The following is a 20,242-nucleotide window of genomic DNA, read 5'->3' on the forward strand; positions in this document are numbered from 1 at the left end:
TTAACTTAAATCCAACAATTAGAACTCAAGATATGGTAAAATGAGTGCACAATGCAAATTGCAAATTGCAAAATAAGTATAATAGGTCTGGATCCCGCGTATGAAAAAAAAGTTGATTAATAGCAAGCTGAAAATTTGTTAATAGCTTAAGGGTGTCTAGTCGGATAAACTTTGATATATGGGAACACTGTAACAGAGGCAGTTTTAATTGTGGAACAGGTTAAAAATTTGGAACGGTCAGAACACGAAAATGGCACATTTATTTTGTCCGACAGAACAGACATAAACTCTCCGAACAGAGATTAAACTCTCATGCAAAAATCAGACTGCTATTTATCACCTGTCATAATTCCTGTCATTTGACATATTCTACATGTTCCACTCATTAATACGCCAATTTGGTGATAAATAACAGTCTGATTTTTGCATGAGAGTATAATCTCTGTTCGGAGAGTTTATGTCTGTTCTGTCGGACAAAATAAATGTGCCACTTTCGTGTTCTGACCGTTCCAAATTTTTAACCTGTTCCACAATTAAAACTGCCCCTGTTACAGTGTTCCCATATGTCAAAGTTTATCCGACTAGACACCCTTAAGCTATTAACAAATTTTCAGCTTGCTATTAATCAACTTTTTTTTCATACGCGGGATCCAGACCTATAATATAATATAATTATTTAAGTATGAAACTGGAAAAACCTTCTCGTTCAGGAGAAATACACATATACATTTTGCATTTTGTACAAAAGAATCTCGTCTTCTTAGTGCATCCAAGAGGTTTAGGCAACGCGGTAATAATTTCTATTGCTGACAGAGCATATTGGCAAATGGTCATTACTGGTTTTTCTTACATCTATAGGCGGTAACTGGACAACTGTACATTTTTTTACAGGAATTATGGGCACTTCATCTTCAGATGTCTCCGGTTCTCTTGAAATAGACGCACTAGCTTTTCTCTCACTTGCAGGCTTACCACCTAGAGCTAGTGACCTTTCAACATACAGCTTAAATTCCTGTAAATCCATTTCCTTTGATCATTATCGTTATCTCTTCACTGACGAAAAAATCGTTATCTACCAAAATAGCCTCCAATGCACGTTCTATCAATATCCTTTTACTATCTGTAACTAAACTTAATAAACGTGAGTATGGTAACATATTTGGGTAAGTCCCAATGTCCAAAATGCTAAACAAAAAGTTTAGAGGACCGCTAATGTGTCCAGTTGTAATGATTTTCAAATATATATTTACCACAAATACGTCCAATCATCAGGTAGCATACATTAAAAACAATCAATACTTTAAAGTACAGAAAAACACTACAACTTACTGTATTTTTGTGGAGCCACCATCATAATTTAAAAAGTTTCACCACATGTAACAAGAAACTACCGAAGTAGGCGCTGTTGTCAAATTTTTCAAACGAATAAATTTTACTGATAAATAGGAAGTCCAATATGCTGCAATATAGGACGCAGCGATGCCCAACCGGAATAGTCACCGTGTAATAAATTAGTAAACACTGTCCAGCTGGCTGGACCTATGGACTTAGGAGGTCATATCTCTCAAAGCATTCTCAAAATACAAATCAAATAAATATTTTTCAACTCGTTATATTTGTTCATATTATACTATTATTATTAAGTTTAATTAAAAATATTTTACTTTGACGTTTCAATTTATATCTCTCATAGCATTCGCAAAATAAAAATCAAATAAATGAATTAAACACGTTGTACTTTGAGAACTGTTTTTAAAGTGAAAATGGAAACATCAAATAAGTAATTTTAATTAAACTCAACACAATTTATTTTTCTATCTTTAAAATTGTAACTCATACATTTTAATTTAATTTTTTACGCTTCCTCTCCGCAGAGTATAGTGCTTTCTACAAAGGCGATGAATATTTCATTTCTGGCGTTTTTATTTATTGTAAGAATGGGAAAACCTACCGGTTTTAACGTAAAACCGTTTTTTTTTTTACTTTGCAATAACCGTATTTACCGGTTGTTATTTTGTCCCAGTTATTACCGGTTTTTTCTTTTTAAAGTAAAAACCGGTTATTAGGTTTTTACGGTGATTAGGATTAGGTTAATTATTATTTTGGATCCCAATCATAATTATTAATCTCAAGTAATTATTCGAAATAAAACCATAAGTCATATTTTATTTTATAAATACAGAACTAAACTGAAAGTGCCAACTCACATCAGCCAGAAACAATTAAGTTTTATTATAATATTTCGTTGAAAAGGTATTTGTAATCATAATATTTACATAAGAATTTATCTGGTTAAAGTAGACGCAAACATCATCTATTTTTCACACTTCACTCTTGAAATTGAAAGTGGGTGAGTGACTTTTTCTGATTACCAAAAATAATGTTCTGACTATGGATATCGAATTACCGATTACGAATACGAATCTCCAAGGATTTACCTATGTTTTCAAAACGATACACCCATACAGGAAGTATTAAATGAGTTAAAATGTAAATATTATACAAAAATATACAAACGTGTTAAAAGAAATACATGATAAATTTTTTTTGATGGTAGTAAAAATAAAAGATAAATAATTGCATTATCCAATTTATTTTTAAGTAAAATATTTATGTTGATATTATTTTTTTTAAATCCCATTTGAAAGAGTCTGGGAAATTTTTTATAAGTTGAAATGGTTGGCTTAAATTGTATATTATTGCAATATGTATAGTATATTAATCTTACGCTATATTATATTTAATAATAAACAATAAATATATAATAATAATAAAATAATAAATAAATATAATAGTTAATAGAATAAAATGGTTTTATTAAAAATTGTGTTTTATATTTATTGATATTGATGTTCTTTCGATAGTACTAATTCTGTTCCTATTGATATTGAGTATCGAGTCGAGACTCTATTTAAAATAGACCTCAAAAAAGAACAAAATCTTTTGATAAAAAAGAAAACTTTGCAAGCCTGGACGCCCCCATTAAATATTGATAAATACCAACACCATATAAACGCTGCTTTGGAAAGAAATATAACTTCAGATGAAAGTATAAATAACTTAAATGAAAACATAATTAGAGCCATTGAAGAAAGTCAACAAAAAAACTGCCCAAAAAAGAAGAGAGATGAAAAAATAAGCCCAGAAACTAGAGAACTAATCAAAACTCGAAGTACAATGAGAGGAAGCGAAAACACTGAAAAAAGTGCGTTAACAGACATCAACAAGAAAGTGTCAACGGAAATAAGAAAAGATCTAAGGAAGTTTAAAACTCAAGGCATCTATAAAATCATAGAAGAAAACAAAAGTTTGAAAGTTTTACGAAGGAAATTGAACAATGGACAATGCGAAATACATAAATTAAAAAATAAAAAAGGCGAAATAACATCAAACAGAGAAGATTTACTAAATATCGTAGAAGAATTTTATTCGGAACTATATAGGAGCCAAAGGCTAAATCAAAATAATTTTGAGGGAAGCGGTTTCAAAGAAAATAATAAATCAAGCTCCGAAATACTACCAGAGATAACCACAAGTGAACTCCATCAAGCACTGAGAAAAATGAAAAATGGAAAATCACCAGGCGAAGATGGAGTCGTAATAGAGGCCATTAAAAACGGAGGCCACATTCTTATAGGTAAAATAAAAAATCTCTTCAACTTAGGCCTTCATCAAAAGTCGATACCTGAAAAATGGAAAAACGCAGTAAAAATACTTTTGCATAAGAAGGGAGATAAGACAGACTTAGAACATTACAGACCCATTAGCCTGCTAAACCAGTTATACAAACTCTTTACAAAAGTAGTGACATCAAGAGTAGAAAAGAAGCTAGATTTTTATCAGCCAAAAGAACAAGCTGGATTTCGATCAATCTTTGGAACAAACGACCATCTGCAGGCAGTAAAGGTACTAATTTAAAAGTCATTAGAATATAATAAGCCCCTTGTCCTAGCATTCGTGGATTTTCATAAAGACTTTGACACGATAGAGCTGGATAGCATTTTAGAAGCTCTAAATTAATGCCGCATTGACTATCGTTACAGTACACTCATCTATAATATTTATAAAGAGGCAACAATGAGTGTTAAGTTACATGATAAAACCAAACAAATAAGCATAGAACGCGGCGTAAGACAAGGCGACACACTCTCGCCAAAACTATTCATAACTGTTCTGGAATATGCCTTTAAGATGCTCAACTGGGACAATAAATGGATCACAATAGACGGATAAAAGTTAAATCATCTTCGTTTTGCAGATGACATAGTCCTTATAACTGATGACCTAGGAGAAGTAAAGGAAATGCTAAATCAGTTAGATGCTATCGGCTGAAACATAGGCTTGAAAATGAACTTTTCTAAAACTAAATATATGACTAATCTGATTCCTAGTGGACAGCTGATTATACGTGAACAAGAAGTAGAACTAGTGGAAAAGTACATTTACTTGGGTCACGAAATTAGTATTGGCAGAGATAACCAAACATGCGAAATAAAAAGAAGATTAACTCTGGCTTGGGCAGCCTACGGAGCTCTGAGAGACATATTTAGCAGCAATATACCGATCGGTTTAAAAAGACAAGTGTTTGATCAATGTGTGCTGCCGGTAATGACATATGGAGCAGAGACACTGACTCTAACCAAGGCAACAGCGTCGAAAATGCGGGTTGCTCAAAGGCGTATGGAAAGATCCATGCTGGGTGTAACCTTACGGGATAAAATAAGAAATGAAAATCTCAGACAAAGAACCGGTATCGCAGATGTTATAGAACGTATCACCAGGCTTAAATGGAACTGGGCAGGACACGTCGCCAGGCTGAAAGATTCAAGATGGACACGAAAGCTGATGGAATGGAGACCAAGAGAAGATAAACGCAGTAGAGAACGGGCGCCTACACGATGGACCGACGATATCAGGCGGATTAGTAAAAACTGGCAACAATCAGCACAAAACCGTGAAGTGTGGACACAATTGGGGGAGACCTATGTCCAGCAGTGGGCGTGAATTGGTTGGATGATGATGATGATGATGATGATGATGATCGAGTCGAGTGGAGTATTCGCAAACTAAAGTGCATTGTAAATGTAACATTGTAACCTATTGAATTAAAAAAAACCGAAAACCGGTTTTTGGAAAACCGGTTTTTTTGACCGGTTATAACCACCAGGTTACACCGTAAGCAAAAAACCGGTATAACCGAAAACCGGTGTTTTGTCAAAAACCGCCGTCCCTAATTTATTGTATTACGGTATGCGGCAACATAAACAGTAGTGAAATTCGTATGCCTCCAATTTGTATGTGTCATGCGCCAAAACGTACTGAGTGGTTTCAGAATGTAGTTATAACGTATGTGAAGGTCGTGATAATGTTAGGTGCTTCAGAATGGCTCTCAGTTTGGCAGAAAATTTTTTTATGGCGGAGTAGTATTTTCGGTCATACGGAAAAGGTCACGAAAAGGGTCCAAACTTAAAATCAACAATAGTTTCATCAGGACGGGACAACCTATCGCACTGCCAGGGAGTCTCTTCAAATACTGCGCTTTCATTTTGGTATTTGCCACTCACCAGAACTAACGCCACCAGATGCGTACATATGGGCAATGCTGAAGGAATAAGACAAATTCACCATCCGCCATTTCGGAATTCCGGAATAGAATTAAAGATGTTTTGATGCCAGAGGCAGTAGCGGATCTAGACATTTGCCCCGGAAGGGGAAATTTGCGTTTGGGGGAGCTTCCAATGAAAAACCAACCAAAAGACATAAAAAAGATAAACTCAGATTACATAAAAGACATAAATAATAACTTATAAGCATTAAGTTCCCTTAATATTCCTAACTAGCGTGTTTATTTTGTGGAATTTGTCTTTCTGTGGTTTCGGTTTCATATTAGCTAATATATTTTTATGTTTTAACTTTTTATTTTATTTTGGGCCTTGTTAGGAGGGGAAATTTCCTCATTTTTGCTCCCCGTAGATCCGCTACTGGCCAGAGGGCATTTTTAAAATCTGTTTTATCGGGAACGTGCGTGGTCGTGAATAATGTTTGCAAGGCTATATCACGTGTACTAGATGTATAAATAATCATACACGTTTCAAAATTCATTTCAGTACTGTTTATTTTGCCGCATACTGTATGTCAATAGACCAGACTCCTAATCAACGAAAATAAGATGAAATATATGTATGTGAGCCGCAATAATCTTAGTGTATAAAACAATCATACGACCCGTTGTGATATTTGGAAGTGAAATGTGGACGATAACAAAGCAAACGAAAAGAGACTATGTGTTTGGGAAAGAAAAATCCTAAGGAAAATCTTTGGGCCTGTGCTGGATGAAGCATCAGCACAATATAGGATAATAATTAACAACCAGCTCAAAGAAATTTATCCAGACGCCAACATCACAAAAGAAATAAAGTTAAGAGAACTTCAATGGGTAGGGCACCTCAGAAGACATTTTGACCAAATAACAGTAAGGCTGATGTGAAAGGAAGTCCCAACTGGAAAAAGACCACGCAGACGCCCTCGACTCCGGCGGCGAGATAATATAGCAGGGACTTGAGAGCTATGAACGTGGAAAATTGGATAGAGGTTGCTAAAGACAGAGAATAGTGGAGGCATGTTGTTCATCAACATCATCATTTGGCTCTACAACTCTATGTGAGTCTTGGCCGCATTTACTATTTCCCTCCATTGCTGTCGGTCCTGAGCAGATATTTCCCATTGCTGTACTTCCATTTTGCGTAGATCACTGGCTACTGCGTCCTTCCATCTCTTTCTTGGGCGACCAACTGACCTTCTACCATCGGGCCTTTCCCAGAATGTGGCGAAGAAGTCTTTCGTCACTCGATCTTCGGCTGGCGGTCACGAGCACGTGACCCGCTTATTTTATTCGGTTTGTTTTGATGTAGCGTACTATGTTTTCATCTCCATATATTGTCTGGAGTTCATCATTGTGTCTTCTTCTCCATTCTCCTGTTGTCTCTTCTCTGCAAGGTCCATATATAGTCCGCAGTATCTTTCTTTCAAGTACCAGTAATTTTGTTGTTTCCCGCTGGTTCAGAGTCCATGTCTCGCTTCCATACGTTATTGTGGGACGAATTATTGTCTCAGGAGGCATGCTGTTGAGTCGGTTAAATCCCACGAAGGGTTGTAACGCCACGGATTAAGTAAGTACCCACATAACAATGATGTTCGTATCAGGTTCTAAGCATAGACTACCAACATTCGTCGGAGTATATTCTTTTTAGTATATGCGTAGTACAAGTATAGCATGTACCTTAAAAACATTCTAAATTTCATGTTCTTTGCATATACTTTAAAGTATATTCTCGTACCGAATATACTGAGTACATTCGTGTACGTAGTAACTCGGAATATTCGTAAAAGTTTATTCTTAGAATATACCTTTATCAAATATGCTTAGCACATACTTATAAGTACATTCTTAACACATACTTATAAGTAGATACTTTTAAAATATCTTAAAAAAAATATGTATGTATAGGAAGTATAATATTAGCCTGATATATTATCAACTTTGTTATATTTTAGAATAATTAATAAAATTTATGTATGTAGGTAGTATTGGACTAATTTCATTTGAAAATTGTTGTATGGTAAAAAAGTTTAAACATTAATTGTATTAACGTTTATTATTAAAAATTCGTTTTCATAATTGAAATAACTTCACCATTTCGAGTTTATCACGAGTATTTTTACATCGTTGGAATTTGAATTTAGGTACATTCAATTCAATACGGGAGGCTGTGATACGGGCCATTCCAAAACCAAAGCATGCCAAAACCCACAACCAAAGGCTTTGGTGTTGCCAACCATCGAGTAAGCTTTTTCCGTCAACCTTAAAAATTCCCACTTTTATAAAAAAATTCCCTCCTGTTTACAAAATCTGAGAAGATATGCTTAATTATTTTTAAATATTTTGATTTTTTTTATATTTTACAATTTGGACTGGAACAAAAATTCCATTTTGAGTTAACTTTTTCCTTTATCACCTTTTATGTTGAAAATTCCCGCAAAAAGTGAAATTTCCCTCCGTTTGGCAACACTCACCGGTGCACCGATGTTGTTATTCCACTTCCACAATACATATCCCCCTAACCCCGTCTTGTCTTATTCTGACCATTTCTTACCTGAATGGATCAGGGTAGGAAACAACGGTAAAATATGAAATCGAAAATATGTATCTATCTATGCAGTGTAGCAGTGTTAAGGATGAAGACGAATGATAATAAAGTACTAGGACTAAAGAACATAAATAATCTCGTTTGTTTGCGGTGCTTCAAAATATGTATAATCTATTTTGGTAACTCTATTATTTAATAAAAACATATAAGTAAGTACATATAAGTATATAAATTTTAGTTACTCATACATAGTTTAGTTTAGCTAAATATAATAGTTTATATATATAACTAAAGTTTATAAATATGTACCTACTTACTTTTTAAGTAATATTGCATAATGTAGGTACTGACTACATTCTCATTTGCCATTAAAATATGTAAATATAATAGGTATTTGGTAGAACCAGTAGAACGTAAGATGAGATTAGGTGATGCTGCAAACATACTTCTGAGCAATATAGCACTTGATAGTACTTTCTTAGAATATCCTTAAAAATATATTCTTCTAATACAAAGATGTGCAGTAGTACGTTCTAAGTATATAAATAGAAGGTTTATAGCACTTCCTTGGAATATTATAAAAAGTACGTTCTTAGTATAAACTAAAAAGATGTGCGGTAGTACGTTCTAAGTATATAAATAGAAGGTTTATAGCACGTCCTTGGAATGTTCTAAAAGTATATTCTTAGTATATACTGAAAAGAAGTGCGGTAGTACATTCTAAGTATATACATAGAACGTTTAAGTACTGTAATGTAGTACATACTCAGTATGTGCTCTGCACATTCGCAATGGTAATGACGCATATTCTTAGTATATACTTTTCTGAAAAGTATGTTCTATGAATCTACTAAGAACATGAAATTGTTATGTGGGTAAGTCGAAAAGCGCGGTTTCGTCGAAAAATATTTCCAGGATATTTTTTGCATAATCATTTTTATCAGATACCGCAGAATAAGATTCTAGAGGTCGCCCATGCGAAAGTGGTTATAATTTTTTTAAACAATTTTGTTTTTAACACAACATAGAAATTAATTTTTTATGCGTTTTGGATCATTCTCAACAAAAAAGTTTTCTTGTAATTTTTCTCTAAAATTGGTGGTTTTTGAGTTATAAATAATTTAACACTGACAAAAAAAACGAAAAATGACGATTTACAACACAAACAAAATGTATAACAAAAATACATTTACCAAGTGATGCAGAGAATAATATATTTAATAAAATGTAAAGATGTACTACTAATAACTACCTAGATATACTGCTAATAACTCAGTAGTATCGCTAATAACTTAGTAGTTGATGCGGTTAATAAAGTAAGTGTGATTGTTTCTTGTTATTCGGTTAATATGTATTTTTGTTATAAGAATTTTCCTTGAAGAAAATAAGAGGTAACGCCCTTTTTGCCTTTTTAACTCATTCCGTTTTTTTAAAATTTCTTTGAGTTTGTATTATTTAGTTTCTTGTATCAGTAGAGGTTCTATTTATTCTAAGTATTCAGTATATACGGTTCGTGTTAGGGTGCCGATTGCACAGTGATTATAAACTTGTAATTCTGTGCACCATTCCAATACAAAGCTTCCCCTTGATTTTCCTCTTGATTTAAAAAAAAAACGCTCAAAAGATCTATATAACAATTTATTACTTAATGTGTACAAATGAAAAATTATTTTTTTTATGGCTATTTAAGATAATTCCAGACTTTTAATTAGACTCAAGCGTAGTATTTAAAGTCTTTATAATCATTACGAATTACAACGACAACAGATATTATACTGTAAAAATAAAATAATTTAAAACTAACAAGTACATTCACATGTGCATCGGTATTTTCCATCAGCTCCCAGTTTGGCAGTTTTTTCAGAGCAGTCGCAATTACATCTGTTCTTTCCAGGACAACATTGGCAGTCACATTCACATACGCATGTGCAAGTGCATTCGCAATCTACTTCAGTGTCGTCTTGCTTAGTAAACTTACATTGCTTGACAATTTTGCAGGATTCTCCTTTCTTGCAACAATCCTTTCTCTGAAATGAGAAATACAAATAAGTTAAAGTGACGAATATATAAGACTATAGTGAAAAGTATCCGTCTATATAGTTGTCAGGTATGGCCACTAAAAGAAAAAACACTGATAGCAACTGAAATGGATTATTGGTGAAGAGGCGCAGGAAGATCTAGAAGAGAAAGGATTACCAACGAACACATTAGCGAAATAATGGGAATAAAACAAACCCTCATGGATAACCTATAAAGAACTTAATATAAGATGGGACGTGAATTGTAAATTGTAGAATTCCTTATCTTCCTTAGTCTCAGCATCCGTATGGCTTGCAAATTGTAGAAGCCTCGGAGGTGTAACCAGAGAAGGTTTCTAATTGTTTTCATTCTGGTGGGATGTAGAATAGCATTATGTTGTTTTATATGCCATTAGAGTGACAACTTAGTCTTTTTGTTAGCAGTTGCCGCTAGGGCATCTATGCCATTTCGTTCGTTGCAATCCGTGACTGCACGCTGGGGTTTGTTCTGGTTGGATCAGGGAGAGCAGCATATGTGCCTCCTGATGAGAGACTAATAAGTTTCGAAACCGGTAGAGGTGCTTGATGCGCTCTCTGATTGGACTAGAATATGGTTCGGCTGTATTTTCGTTTTGCAACGAAATTGAAAATGGTTATTCATTTTTGATTTACATTTACTCTGATTAGAGTACAAAGGGAACCATTCTCGTTGGAACTTTACCGCGCTGAGCAGATGGGACGTGAATTGTAAATTGTAGAATTCCCTCATCTTCCTCAGTCTCAGCATCCGTATGGCTTGCAAATTGTAGAAGCCTCGGAGGTGTAACCTGAGAAGGTTCCCATTGTTTTCATTCTGGTGGGATGTAGAATAGCATTATGTTGTTTTATATGCCATTAGAGTGAAAACTTAGTCTTTTTTTTATAAAGAACTTATTTTGTTCGGACATATACAAAGAATTGATGAACAATGAATACCAAAGGAAATACTAAAATAGCAACCGGAAGGAAAGAGAAAACGAGGTAAACCGAGAAAAAGTTGGAGCTAAAAAATAAATAAAGAAAGGAGAAAACGGAGGAGAACGTTATAAACCGACATGTAGTAGTAGTTGTAGTAGTAAAGGGATGATAGTAAGTCATAATTTGCTTTAATAAGTATTAATAATATTTCAAAATGAGAATGAGCTAGGTTAAACTTTATTAAGACTACAACTTAAAGTATAGTACCTACCTGTGAGCTACATTTGCATTCACATGTGCATCGGTATTTTCCATCAGCTCCTAATTGGACAGTTTTTTCAGAGCACTCGCAACTACAGCTATTTTTTTCAGAACAGCCTTGGCAGTTAGCTTCATCTATGCATGTGCAGGTGCATTCGCAATTGACCTCAGTGCCATCTTGCTTAAACTTGCATTGCTTGACAATTTTGCAGGATTGTCTTTGCTTGCAGCAATCCTTTTTCTGAAATGAGAAATATAAATAAGTTAAAGGGATTGGTGTACGTTTCTAATCTAATTTAATGAGTATTAAGGATATTTTAACATAATCGTAAGCAACTTTAAGCTTTATCAAGATTAAACTAGAAGGTATATCTACCTGTGAGCTGCATTCACATTCACACGTGCATCGGTATTTCCCGTCAACTCCTAGTTTGGCCGTTTTTTCAGAGCATTCACAGTTACAGCATTTTTTTTCAGAACAGCCTTTGCAGTCATTTTCACATACGCATGTGAAAGTGCATTCGCAATCTACTTCAGTGCCATCTTGCTTGGTAAGCTTGCATTGCTTGACAATTTTGCAGGATTCTTCTTTCTTGCAACAATCCTTTTTCTAAAATGAGAAGCATAAGTAAATTAAAATGATAGATATAAATATATAATTTAATCTAAGAAGTATTGAAAACATTTTTTCAAGATGACTACAAACCAGGGTGTTTAGTTTTTTCAAGATCAAATTTGTGAAGTATATTTACCTGTGAGCTACATGCACATTCACATATGCATCTGAATTTCCCATCAGCTCCCAGTTTGGCAGTTTTTTCAGAGCACTCGCAGCTACAGCAATTTTTTCCTGAACAGCCTTGGCAGTCATTTTCACATATGCATGTGCAAGTGCATTCACAATCTACTTCAGTTCCATCTTGCTTGGTAAACTTACATTGCTTGAAAATTTTGCAGGATTCTCCTTTCTTGCAACAATCCTTTCTCTAAAATGAGAAGCATAATTAAGTTAAAATGATAGATATAAATACATAATTTGATCTAAGAGTTACTGAAGACATTTTTTCAAGATTACTAAAAACCAGGGTGTTTAGTTTTATCAAGATCAAATTTGTAAAGTATATTTACCTGCGAGAAGCATGCACATTTACATATGCATCGGTATTTCCCATCCGCTCCTAGTTTGGCAGTTTTTTCAGAGCACTCGCAGTTACAGCAATTTTTTCCAGAACAGCCTTGGCAGTCATTTTCACATAGGCATGTGCAAGTGCATTCGCAATCTACTTCAGTACCATCTTGCTTAGTAAACTTGCATTGCTTGACAATTTTGCAGGATTCTCCTTTCTTGCAACAATCCTTTTTCTAAAATGAGAAGCATAAGTAAATTAAAATGATAGATATAAATATATAATTTAATCTAAGAAGTATTGAAGACATTTTTTCAAGATGGCTACAACCCAGGGTGTTTAGTTTTATCAAGATCAAATTTGTGGAGCATATTTACCTGTGAGATGCATGCACATTCACATATGCATCGGTATTTCCCATCTGCTCCCAGTTTGGCAGTTTTTTCAGAGCACTCGCAGTTACAACAATTTTTTGCAGAGCAGCCTTGGCAGTCATTTTCATATACGCATGTGCAAGTGCATTCACAATCTACTTCAGTTCCATCTTGCTTGGTAAACTTGCATTGCTTGAAAATTTTGCAGGATTCTCCTTTCTTGCAACAATCCTTTCTCTAAAATGAGAAGCATAATTAAGTTAAAATGATAGATATAAATACATAATTGGATCTAAGAATTACTGAAGACATTTTTTCAAGATTACTAAAAACCAGGGTGTTTAGTTTTATCAAGATCAAATTTGTAAAGAATATTTACCTGTGAGAGGCATGCACATTTACATATGCATCGGTATTTCCCGTCCGCTCCTAGTTTGGCAGTTTTTTCAGAGCACTCGCAGTTACAGCAATTTTTTCCAGAACAGCCTTGGCAGTCATTTTCACATAGGCATGTGCAAGTGCATTCGCAATCTATTTCAGTGCCATCTTGCTTGGTAAGCTTGCATTGCTTGACAATTTTGCAGGATTCTCCTTTCTTGCAACAATCCTTTTTCTAAAATGAGAAGCATAAGTAAATTAAAATGATAGATATAAATATATAATTTAATCTAAGAAGTATTGAAGACATTTTTTCAAGATGGCTACAAACCAGGCTGTTTAGATTTATCAAGATCAAATTTGTGAAGTATATTTACCTGTGAGCTACATGCACATTCACATATGCATCTGTATTTCCCATCAGCTCCCAGTTTGGCAGTTTTTTCAGAGCACTCGCAGCTACAGCAATTTTTTCCCGAACAGCCTTGGCAGTCATTTTCACATACGCATGTGCAAGTGCATTCACAATCTACTTCAGTTCCATCTTGCTTGGTAAACTTACATTGCTTGAAAATTTTGCAGGATTCTCCTTTCTTGCAACCATCCTTTCTCTAAAATGAGAAGCCTTATTAAGTTAAAATGATAGATATAAATACATAATTTGATCTAAGAATTACTGAAGACATTTTTTCAAGATTACTAAAAACCAGGGTGTTTAGTTTTATCAAGATCAAATTTGTAAAGTATATTTACCTGTGAGAGGCATGCACATTTACATATGCATCGGTATTTCCCATCCGCTCCTAGTTTGGCAGTTTTTTCAGAGCACTCGCAGTTACAGCAATTTTTTCCAGAACAGCCTTGGCAGTCATTTTCACATAGGCATGTGCAAGTGCATTCGCAATCTACTTCAGTACCTTCTTGCTTAGTAAACTTGCATTGCTTGACAATTTTGCAGGATTCTCCTTTCTTGCAACAATCCTTTTTCTAAAATGAGAAGCATAAGTAAATTAAAATGATAGATATAAATATATAATTTAATCTAAGAAGTATTGAAGACATTTTTTCAAGATGGCTACAAACCAGGGTGTTTAGTTTTATCAAGATCAAATTTGTGAAGCATATTTACCTGTGAGATGCATGCACATTCACATATGCATCGGTATTTCCCATCTGCTCCCAGTTTGGCAGTTTTTTCAGAGCACTCGCAGTTACAACAATTTTTTGCAGAGCAGCCTTGGCAGTCATTTTCACATACGCATGTGCAAGTGCATTCACAATCTACTTCAGTTCCATCTTGCTTGGTAAATTTGCATTGCTTGACAAGTTTGCAGGATTCTCCTCTCTTGCAACAATCCTTTTTCTAAAATGAGAATCATAAGTAAATTAAAATGATAGATATAAGTACATAATTTAATCTAAGAAGTATTGAACACATTTTTTCAAGATGGCTACAAACCAGGGTGTTTAGTTTTATCAAGATCAAATTTGTGAAGTATATTTACCTGTGAGCTACATGCACATTCACATATGCATCTGTATTTCCCATCAGCTCCCAGTTTGGCAGTTTTTTCAGAGCACTCGCAGCTACAGCAATTTTTTCCTGAACAGCCTTGGCAGTCATTTTCACATACGCATGTGCAAGTGCATTCACAATCTACTTCAGTTTCATCTTGCTTGGTAAACTTGCATTGCTTGAAAATTTTGCAGGATTCTCCTTTCTTGCAACAATCCTTTCTCTAAAATGAGAAGCATAATTAAGTTAAAATGATAGATATAAATACATAATTTGATCTAAGAATTACTGAAGACATTTTTTCAAGATTACTAAAAACCAGGGTGTTTAGTTTTATCAAGATCAAATTTGTAAAGTATATTTACCTGTGAGAGGCAGGCACATTCACATATGCATCGGTATTTCCCATCCGCTCCTAGTTTGGCAGTTTTTTCAGAGCACTCGCAGTTACAGCAATTTTTTCCAGAACAGCCTTGGCAGTCATTTTCACATAGGCATGTGCAAGTGCATTCGCAATCTACGTCAGTACCATCTTGCTTAGTAAACTTGCATTGCTTGACAATTTTGCAGGATTCACCTTTCTTGCAACAATCCTTTTTCTAAAACGAGAAATATAATTAAGTTAAAATTATGTAATAAGTCATAATTTTAAATAAGTGTACGATATGTCATTGACCCCTATGCTCTTCAATTTAATGATGGATGAAATCATCAAAAGCGTCAACAAAGGAAGAGGGTAGAGAATGGGAAACAAAGAAGTAATAATACCTTGTTACGCAGACGACACGATATTAACAGCCCAACATGAAGATAGTCTGCAAAGGTTAGTCACATATTTAACAGAAGAACAAAAGAATTTAATATGAAATCTATCTCAGAAAACTAAAGCAATAGTAATCAGTAAAGAACCAATCAGATCTTAAATAGAAATTTATAGCATCAGTATCGAAAAAGTTATGGTAATAAAATACCTTGGAATTATATTGTCCAGCTACGCAGACCTTGATAAAGAAGTGAGAAATCAAGTACAAAAACCAAATAAAGAGAAATCAAGTACAGATACTATATGTTAGTGCATATGTACAGTGTAAGACCAATAATGACGTATGAATCATAAACAAGATTTGATAGAGCCACAAAAAAAAGACTACTGAAAACGTCAGGAATCAGAGTAGCTACTGAGAAGAATTACACGAAATACGCTGAAATATCGAAAGAGGAGTGAAGTGATTAGACGGAAACGTAACGTACAGTGTATTATAAAGGAATGGATAGTAAATAGAAAAAAAAAGGTATGGAATAAGTACATAATGAAAATGGAGGAGACACGTTTGGTCAAAATAGCACGAGATAAATCACCGATCGGTAGAAGAAAGCCGATTGCACAAAAGATGAAGTGATACACTTCCACAAAGGTATCAATCTGCCAATGAATAAGCAGAATTGCTTATAAAGAGAAGGGAGAAGAAGTAGTAAGTATATTTCATGATGACTATACAAAGCAATGTTAAGCTTTATCAATAATAAAATGTGAAGTAAATCTACCTGTGAGCTACGTTTACATTCGCATAAGCATCGATATTTTCCATCAGCTCCTAGTTTGGCAGTTTTCTCCGAGCACTCGCAGTTACAGCAATTTTTTCCAGAACAACCTTGGCAGTCACTTTCACATGTGCATGTACAGATGCATTCGCAATCTACTTCAGTGCCGTCTTGCTTAGTAAACTTGCATTGTTTGACAATCTTGCAGGACTCCCCTTGGTTGCAGCAATCCTTTTTCTAAAATGAGAAGCATAAGTAAATTAGAACGGTAGATATATAAATAATTTGATCTAACAAGTATTAAAGACATATGCATCGGTATTTCCCATCAGCTCCTAGTTTGGCAGTTTTTTCAGAGCACTCGCAGTTACAGCAATTTTTTCCAGAGCAGCCTTGGCAGTCACTTTCACATATGCATGTGCAGGTGCACTCGCAATCTACTTCAGTGCCATCTTGCTTAATGAACTTGCATTGTTTGACAATCTTGTAGGACTCTCCTTGGTTGCAGCAATCCTTTTTTTTAAATGAGAAGCATAAGTAGATTAATGATAGATATAAATACCTAATTTAATCTAACAATTATTGAAGATAGTTTTTCAAGATGACTACAAACCATATTTATTTTTATCAAGATCAAATTTGTGAAGTATATTTACCTCAACGTAGAATGAAGTAAACACTTCTGTTGTATATAGGTATATTATAAATTTATTAAAAAATTTTTAAAACTCATCCACAAGGGAGTGGTTGTACAAAACGTTTTCGGTCAAACTGACCATCCTCAGTGTAAACGTCCAGTGTACAAGTAATTGAAACCACTCCCTTGTGGATGAATTTTAAAAATTTTTTAATAAATTTATAATATACCTATATACAACAGAAGTGTTTACTTCATTCTACGTTGTCTTAACAAAGGTATACAGCCAACTACAGGGTTTACCCTTTTAATGTTATATTTACCTGTGAGCTGCATGCACATTCACATATGCATCGGTATTTCCCATCCGCTCCTAGTTTGGCAGTTTTTTCAGAGCACTCGCAGTTACAGCAATTTTTTCCAGAGCAGCCTTGGCAGTCACTTTCACATATGCATGTGCAGGTGCACTCGCAATCTACTTCAGTGCCATCTTGCTTAATGAACTTGCATTGTTTGACAATCTTAAGTGATTCTCCTTTCTTGCAACAATCCATTTTCTAAAGACAAACGTATTAATTTTATTAAAATGCGACAGAAAAAATACGAACGGTAGTGACTATTAATTCAAACGTGAGTGATTAACAAACTATATTTATGTATAAGGATTCCAATATGAAAACAGCGACAAAAAAGTTGAGAGGTAGGTATGGTCTTTGAAGTCTGAAGATAAACAAGTCATAACAATAAAATATAGTATGTGAATACCATTGACTGGAATAAGTATCACAAAATTTGATGAATACTTGTGTTATGCATCCAAAAGCTTGGGAATGACGCACAGAGATTACTCTTGAAGCTAGGATGTTAGATTAGAAAGTATTAGAAGACTCGATACGCAGAGAAATTAAGGAGGTTTCAAGCAAAACCGAAAAAATCCACTTTTTATGAAAATTTCGTTAGTGTTCAATATCGGTTCATTTTGTTAAATTACACCATACATATAACTATATATGTGCAAAAACGAATAAATTCTACTGAATTTTAATGGTGATATTAATGTTTTCTTGCGAAACCGAATAAATCCACTTTTTGTTCAAAACCAAATAAATCCAAAAATACGCATTTTTTACTTTATCTTCTTATGCAAATATTTCATTCGACCAATCGATGGTACTAGGGAGTTATTAGAGATGCGACGATTTAATATGGGTCGTCAGATATTTTGTCGTTGATTGATTCGCCTCTGCAAAATTACCTTAACAAAATTGTTGGAATATGAGACTTAAAAAGAGTCTGTTTGGAAAAGACACATATTCAAAGAACTAAAGAAATTTAAATTTAATTTCATGCTTTCAGCATTATCACTTTGAAGCCTAATCTGAATTTGTGCGCGCAATTTACAAAAAGGGAAAGTGTTTAAAAAAATTTTTGCTATCCGAAGTCAACCTGCGAATTGCCATTCCACCAAAAAGTGTTCAACACTTATGGAAAAACAATTTGGAAAGGAGTGAAAAAGTCACAAAACTTTTTTTGGTACACGAATCTTTTATGTGAAAATAATCAAGATGAACATACTAAGGAAGTACCTCAGGAAGAAGAAGTGCTAAGAAATGAGTGTGACTGTCTAAGAAGAGTTTGCACTTCATTTTTAAATGCACTATTGGATGTGCTGTTAGTCTACTAAACGCCATATGCTTTTGATTTATGTACTTCTCTAATACTATTCGCGAACAAGGTACTTTTTGCGACCCAGAAAAATCCTATTTTTCCAAAAATCGTTTTTAGTGGATTTCAAGCAAAAGCAGTTAGTAGCATAGTTTAGTAGCAAAATTTTAAGCCAATTATTTTTAAATGCATTAATTTTTTTTCGAATCCTGAGAAACTAATTAGTATTTTTGAAAAATTTAAACGAAGAATGAAAGATTACAAATGATTGCAGAGCGCTGGGATTCCGGAGCGCTGGAAAGTCCCTGAAAATTTCTATAATGTTATTAAGTTACAAGGGTGAAAAAAAAAGAGAAAATTTAGTGTGACTTTTAATTTCAAATATCTCATTCAAAAGAAACATTTTTTATTCTAAGGGACGTTCGGCCCTCGGTAACAATGTAATCTTTCATTCTGCGTTTAAATTTTTCAATTAGTTTTCTCAGGATTCGAAAAAAAAAGGAATGCATTTAAAGATAAGAAACAATTTATTATAAGTAGTTTCAGTATAAAAACAAACAAACTCAATTGGCAAATAGGAAGTTGTGGTTTAAGAACTTAATTATTTTAATAAGATTTTTTTGACTAACAGTTTTACTAACGATAATAAAGATTCCATAAACTGGAATTAATAAGCCTAAAAATAACTTTCGGTCTTAAAAAAAATCTCATAATAATGAAAATTTCTATAATGTTATTAAGTTACAGGGGTGAAAAAAAAAAGAGAAAATTTAGTGTGACTTTTAATTTCAAATATCTCATTCAAAAGAAACATTTTTTATTCTAAGAGATGTTCGGCCCTCGGTAATAATGTAATCTTTCATTCTGCGTTTAAATTTTTCAATTAGTTTTCTCAGGATTCGAAAAAAAAAGGAATGCATTTAAAGATAAGAAACAATTTATTATAAGTAGTTTCAGTATAAAAACAAACAAACTCAATTGGCAAATAGGAAGTTGTGGTTTAGGAACTTAATTATTTTAATAAGATTTTTTTGACTAACAGTTTTACTAATGATAATAAAGATTCCATAAACTGGAATTAATAAGCCTAAAAATAACTTTCGGTCTTAAAAAAAATCTCATAATAAAGACTGTTAAATAAAAAAAAAGAACTTAAAAAATAAATGATTAAAATTCAAAATATAATGTATGGCCCTCTCGATATTCTTGAAGTTGTATTAGCTTATTCAGTACTTCAAGTTTTATTAAATTTTATATTTATTTGAAAGTAAGAATATAATAATGTTGAACCCATAGAATATAAAAATTAAAACTATTTATATCTTATATAAATCTACATACCGTTAGCAATATATAAACAAACTACGTCACTTTCAATTATTACGTATTGTTTTGATAACTACAATCTGAGTCAGAATGTAGGACGGTGATCTCGGTTTTGGTTTTATAGTAGATACCGCTCTTTTCGTACGTGTCGTGTGCAGGGGATTTGCACACTAGACGCTGGTAGACTAGAAATCACTAGAACATGACCATAGTCACACGGAACTAGTGACATATGCAAGTCATTGTTTTCGGAATCCCGTATTTTGAAAATAGTTAAGTCGTGTGAAGTAAAAG

General features: G+C 33.7%; 1 protein-coding gene across 17 annotated transcripts; it reads right to left on the reverse strand.

Annotated features, from left to right (window-relative positions):
- Window positions 1-9,771: 9,771 nt before the first annotated feature.
- Window positions 9,772-20,080, reverse strand: LOC114325198 (balbiani ring protein 3). Of its 17 annotated transcripts, none has more exons than XM_050651716.1 (15): window positions 19,964-20,080; window positions 17,281-17,514; window positions 16,324-16,557; window positions 15,144-15,377; window positions 14,814-15,001; window positions 14,392-14,437; window positions 14,016-14,249; window positions 13,640-13,873; window positions 13,264-13,497; window positions 12,888-13,121; window positions 12,512-12,745; window positions 12,136-12,369; window positions 11,760-11,993; window positions 11,394-11,624; window positions 9,772-10,174 (listed from the first exon to the last, which is right to left on the reverse strand). In XM_050651716.1, the coding sequence occupies exons 2-15, from the start codon at window positions 17,509-17,511 to the stop codon at window positions 9,947-9,949; spliced, it is 3,030 nt and encodes a 1,009-aa protein (XP_050507673.1). In that variant the 5' UTR covers window positions 17,512-17,514; window positions 19,964-20,080; the 3' UTR covers window positions 9,772-9,946. The 17 variants fall into 17 exon arrangements, with proteins under 17 accessions (XP_050507673.1, XP_050507666.1, XP_050507672.1 ...); XM_050651709.1 differs by having other exon boundaries at window positions 14,392-14,625; window positions 14,768-15,001; XM_050651715.1 differs by lacking the exon at window positions 15,144-15,377 and having other exon boundaries at window positions 14,392-14,625; window positions 14,768-15,001.
- Between the last annotated feature and the right edge of the window lie 162 nt (window positions 20,081-20,242).

Source organism: Diabrotica virgifera, chromosome 5 (assembly GCF_917563875.1).
Source record: "Diabrotica virgifera virgifera chromosome 5, PGI_DIABVI_V3a".
In the NCBI taxonomy this organism is placed as follows: domain Eukaryota; kingdom Metazoa; phylum Arthropoda; class Insecta; order Coleoptera; family Chrysomelidae; genus Diabrotica; species Diabrotica virgifera.

What these genes read in the sequence shown, in the direction of transcription:
- LOC114325198 (XM_050651709.1), bottom strand. Translation starts at nt 17,511, where the DNA reads ATGGATTGTTGCAAGAAAGGAGAATCACTTAAGATTGTCAAACAATGC. An exon ending in AATGTAAACGTAGCTCACAG is followed by an intron (nt 15,378 to 16,323) that starts GTAGATTTACTT and finishes TTCTCGTTTTAG; the next exon opens with AAAAAGGATTGTTGCAAGAA. An exon ending in AATGTGCATGCTTCTCGCAG is followed by an intron (nt 12,370 to 12,511) that starts GTAAATATACTT and finishes TTCTCATTTTAG; the next exon opens with AGAAAGGATTGTTGCAAGAA.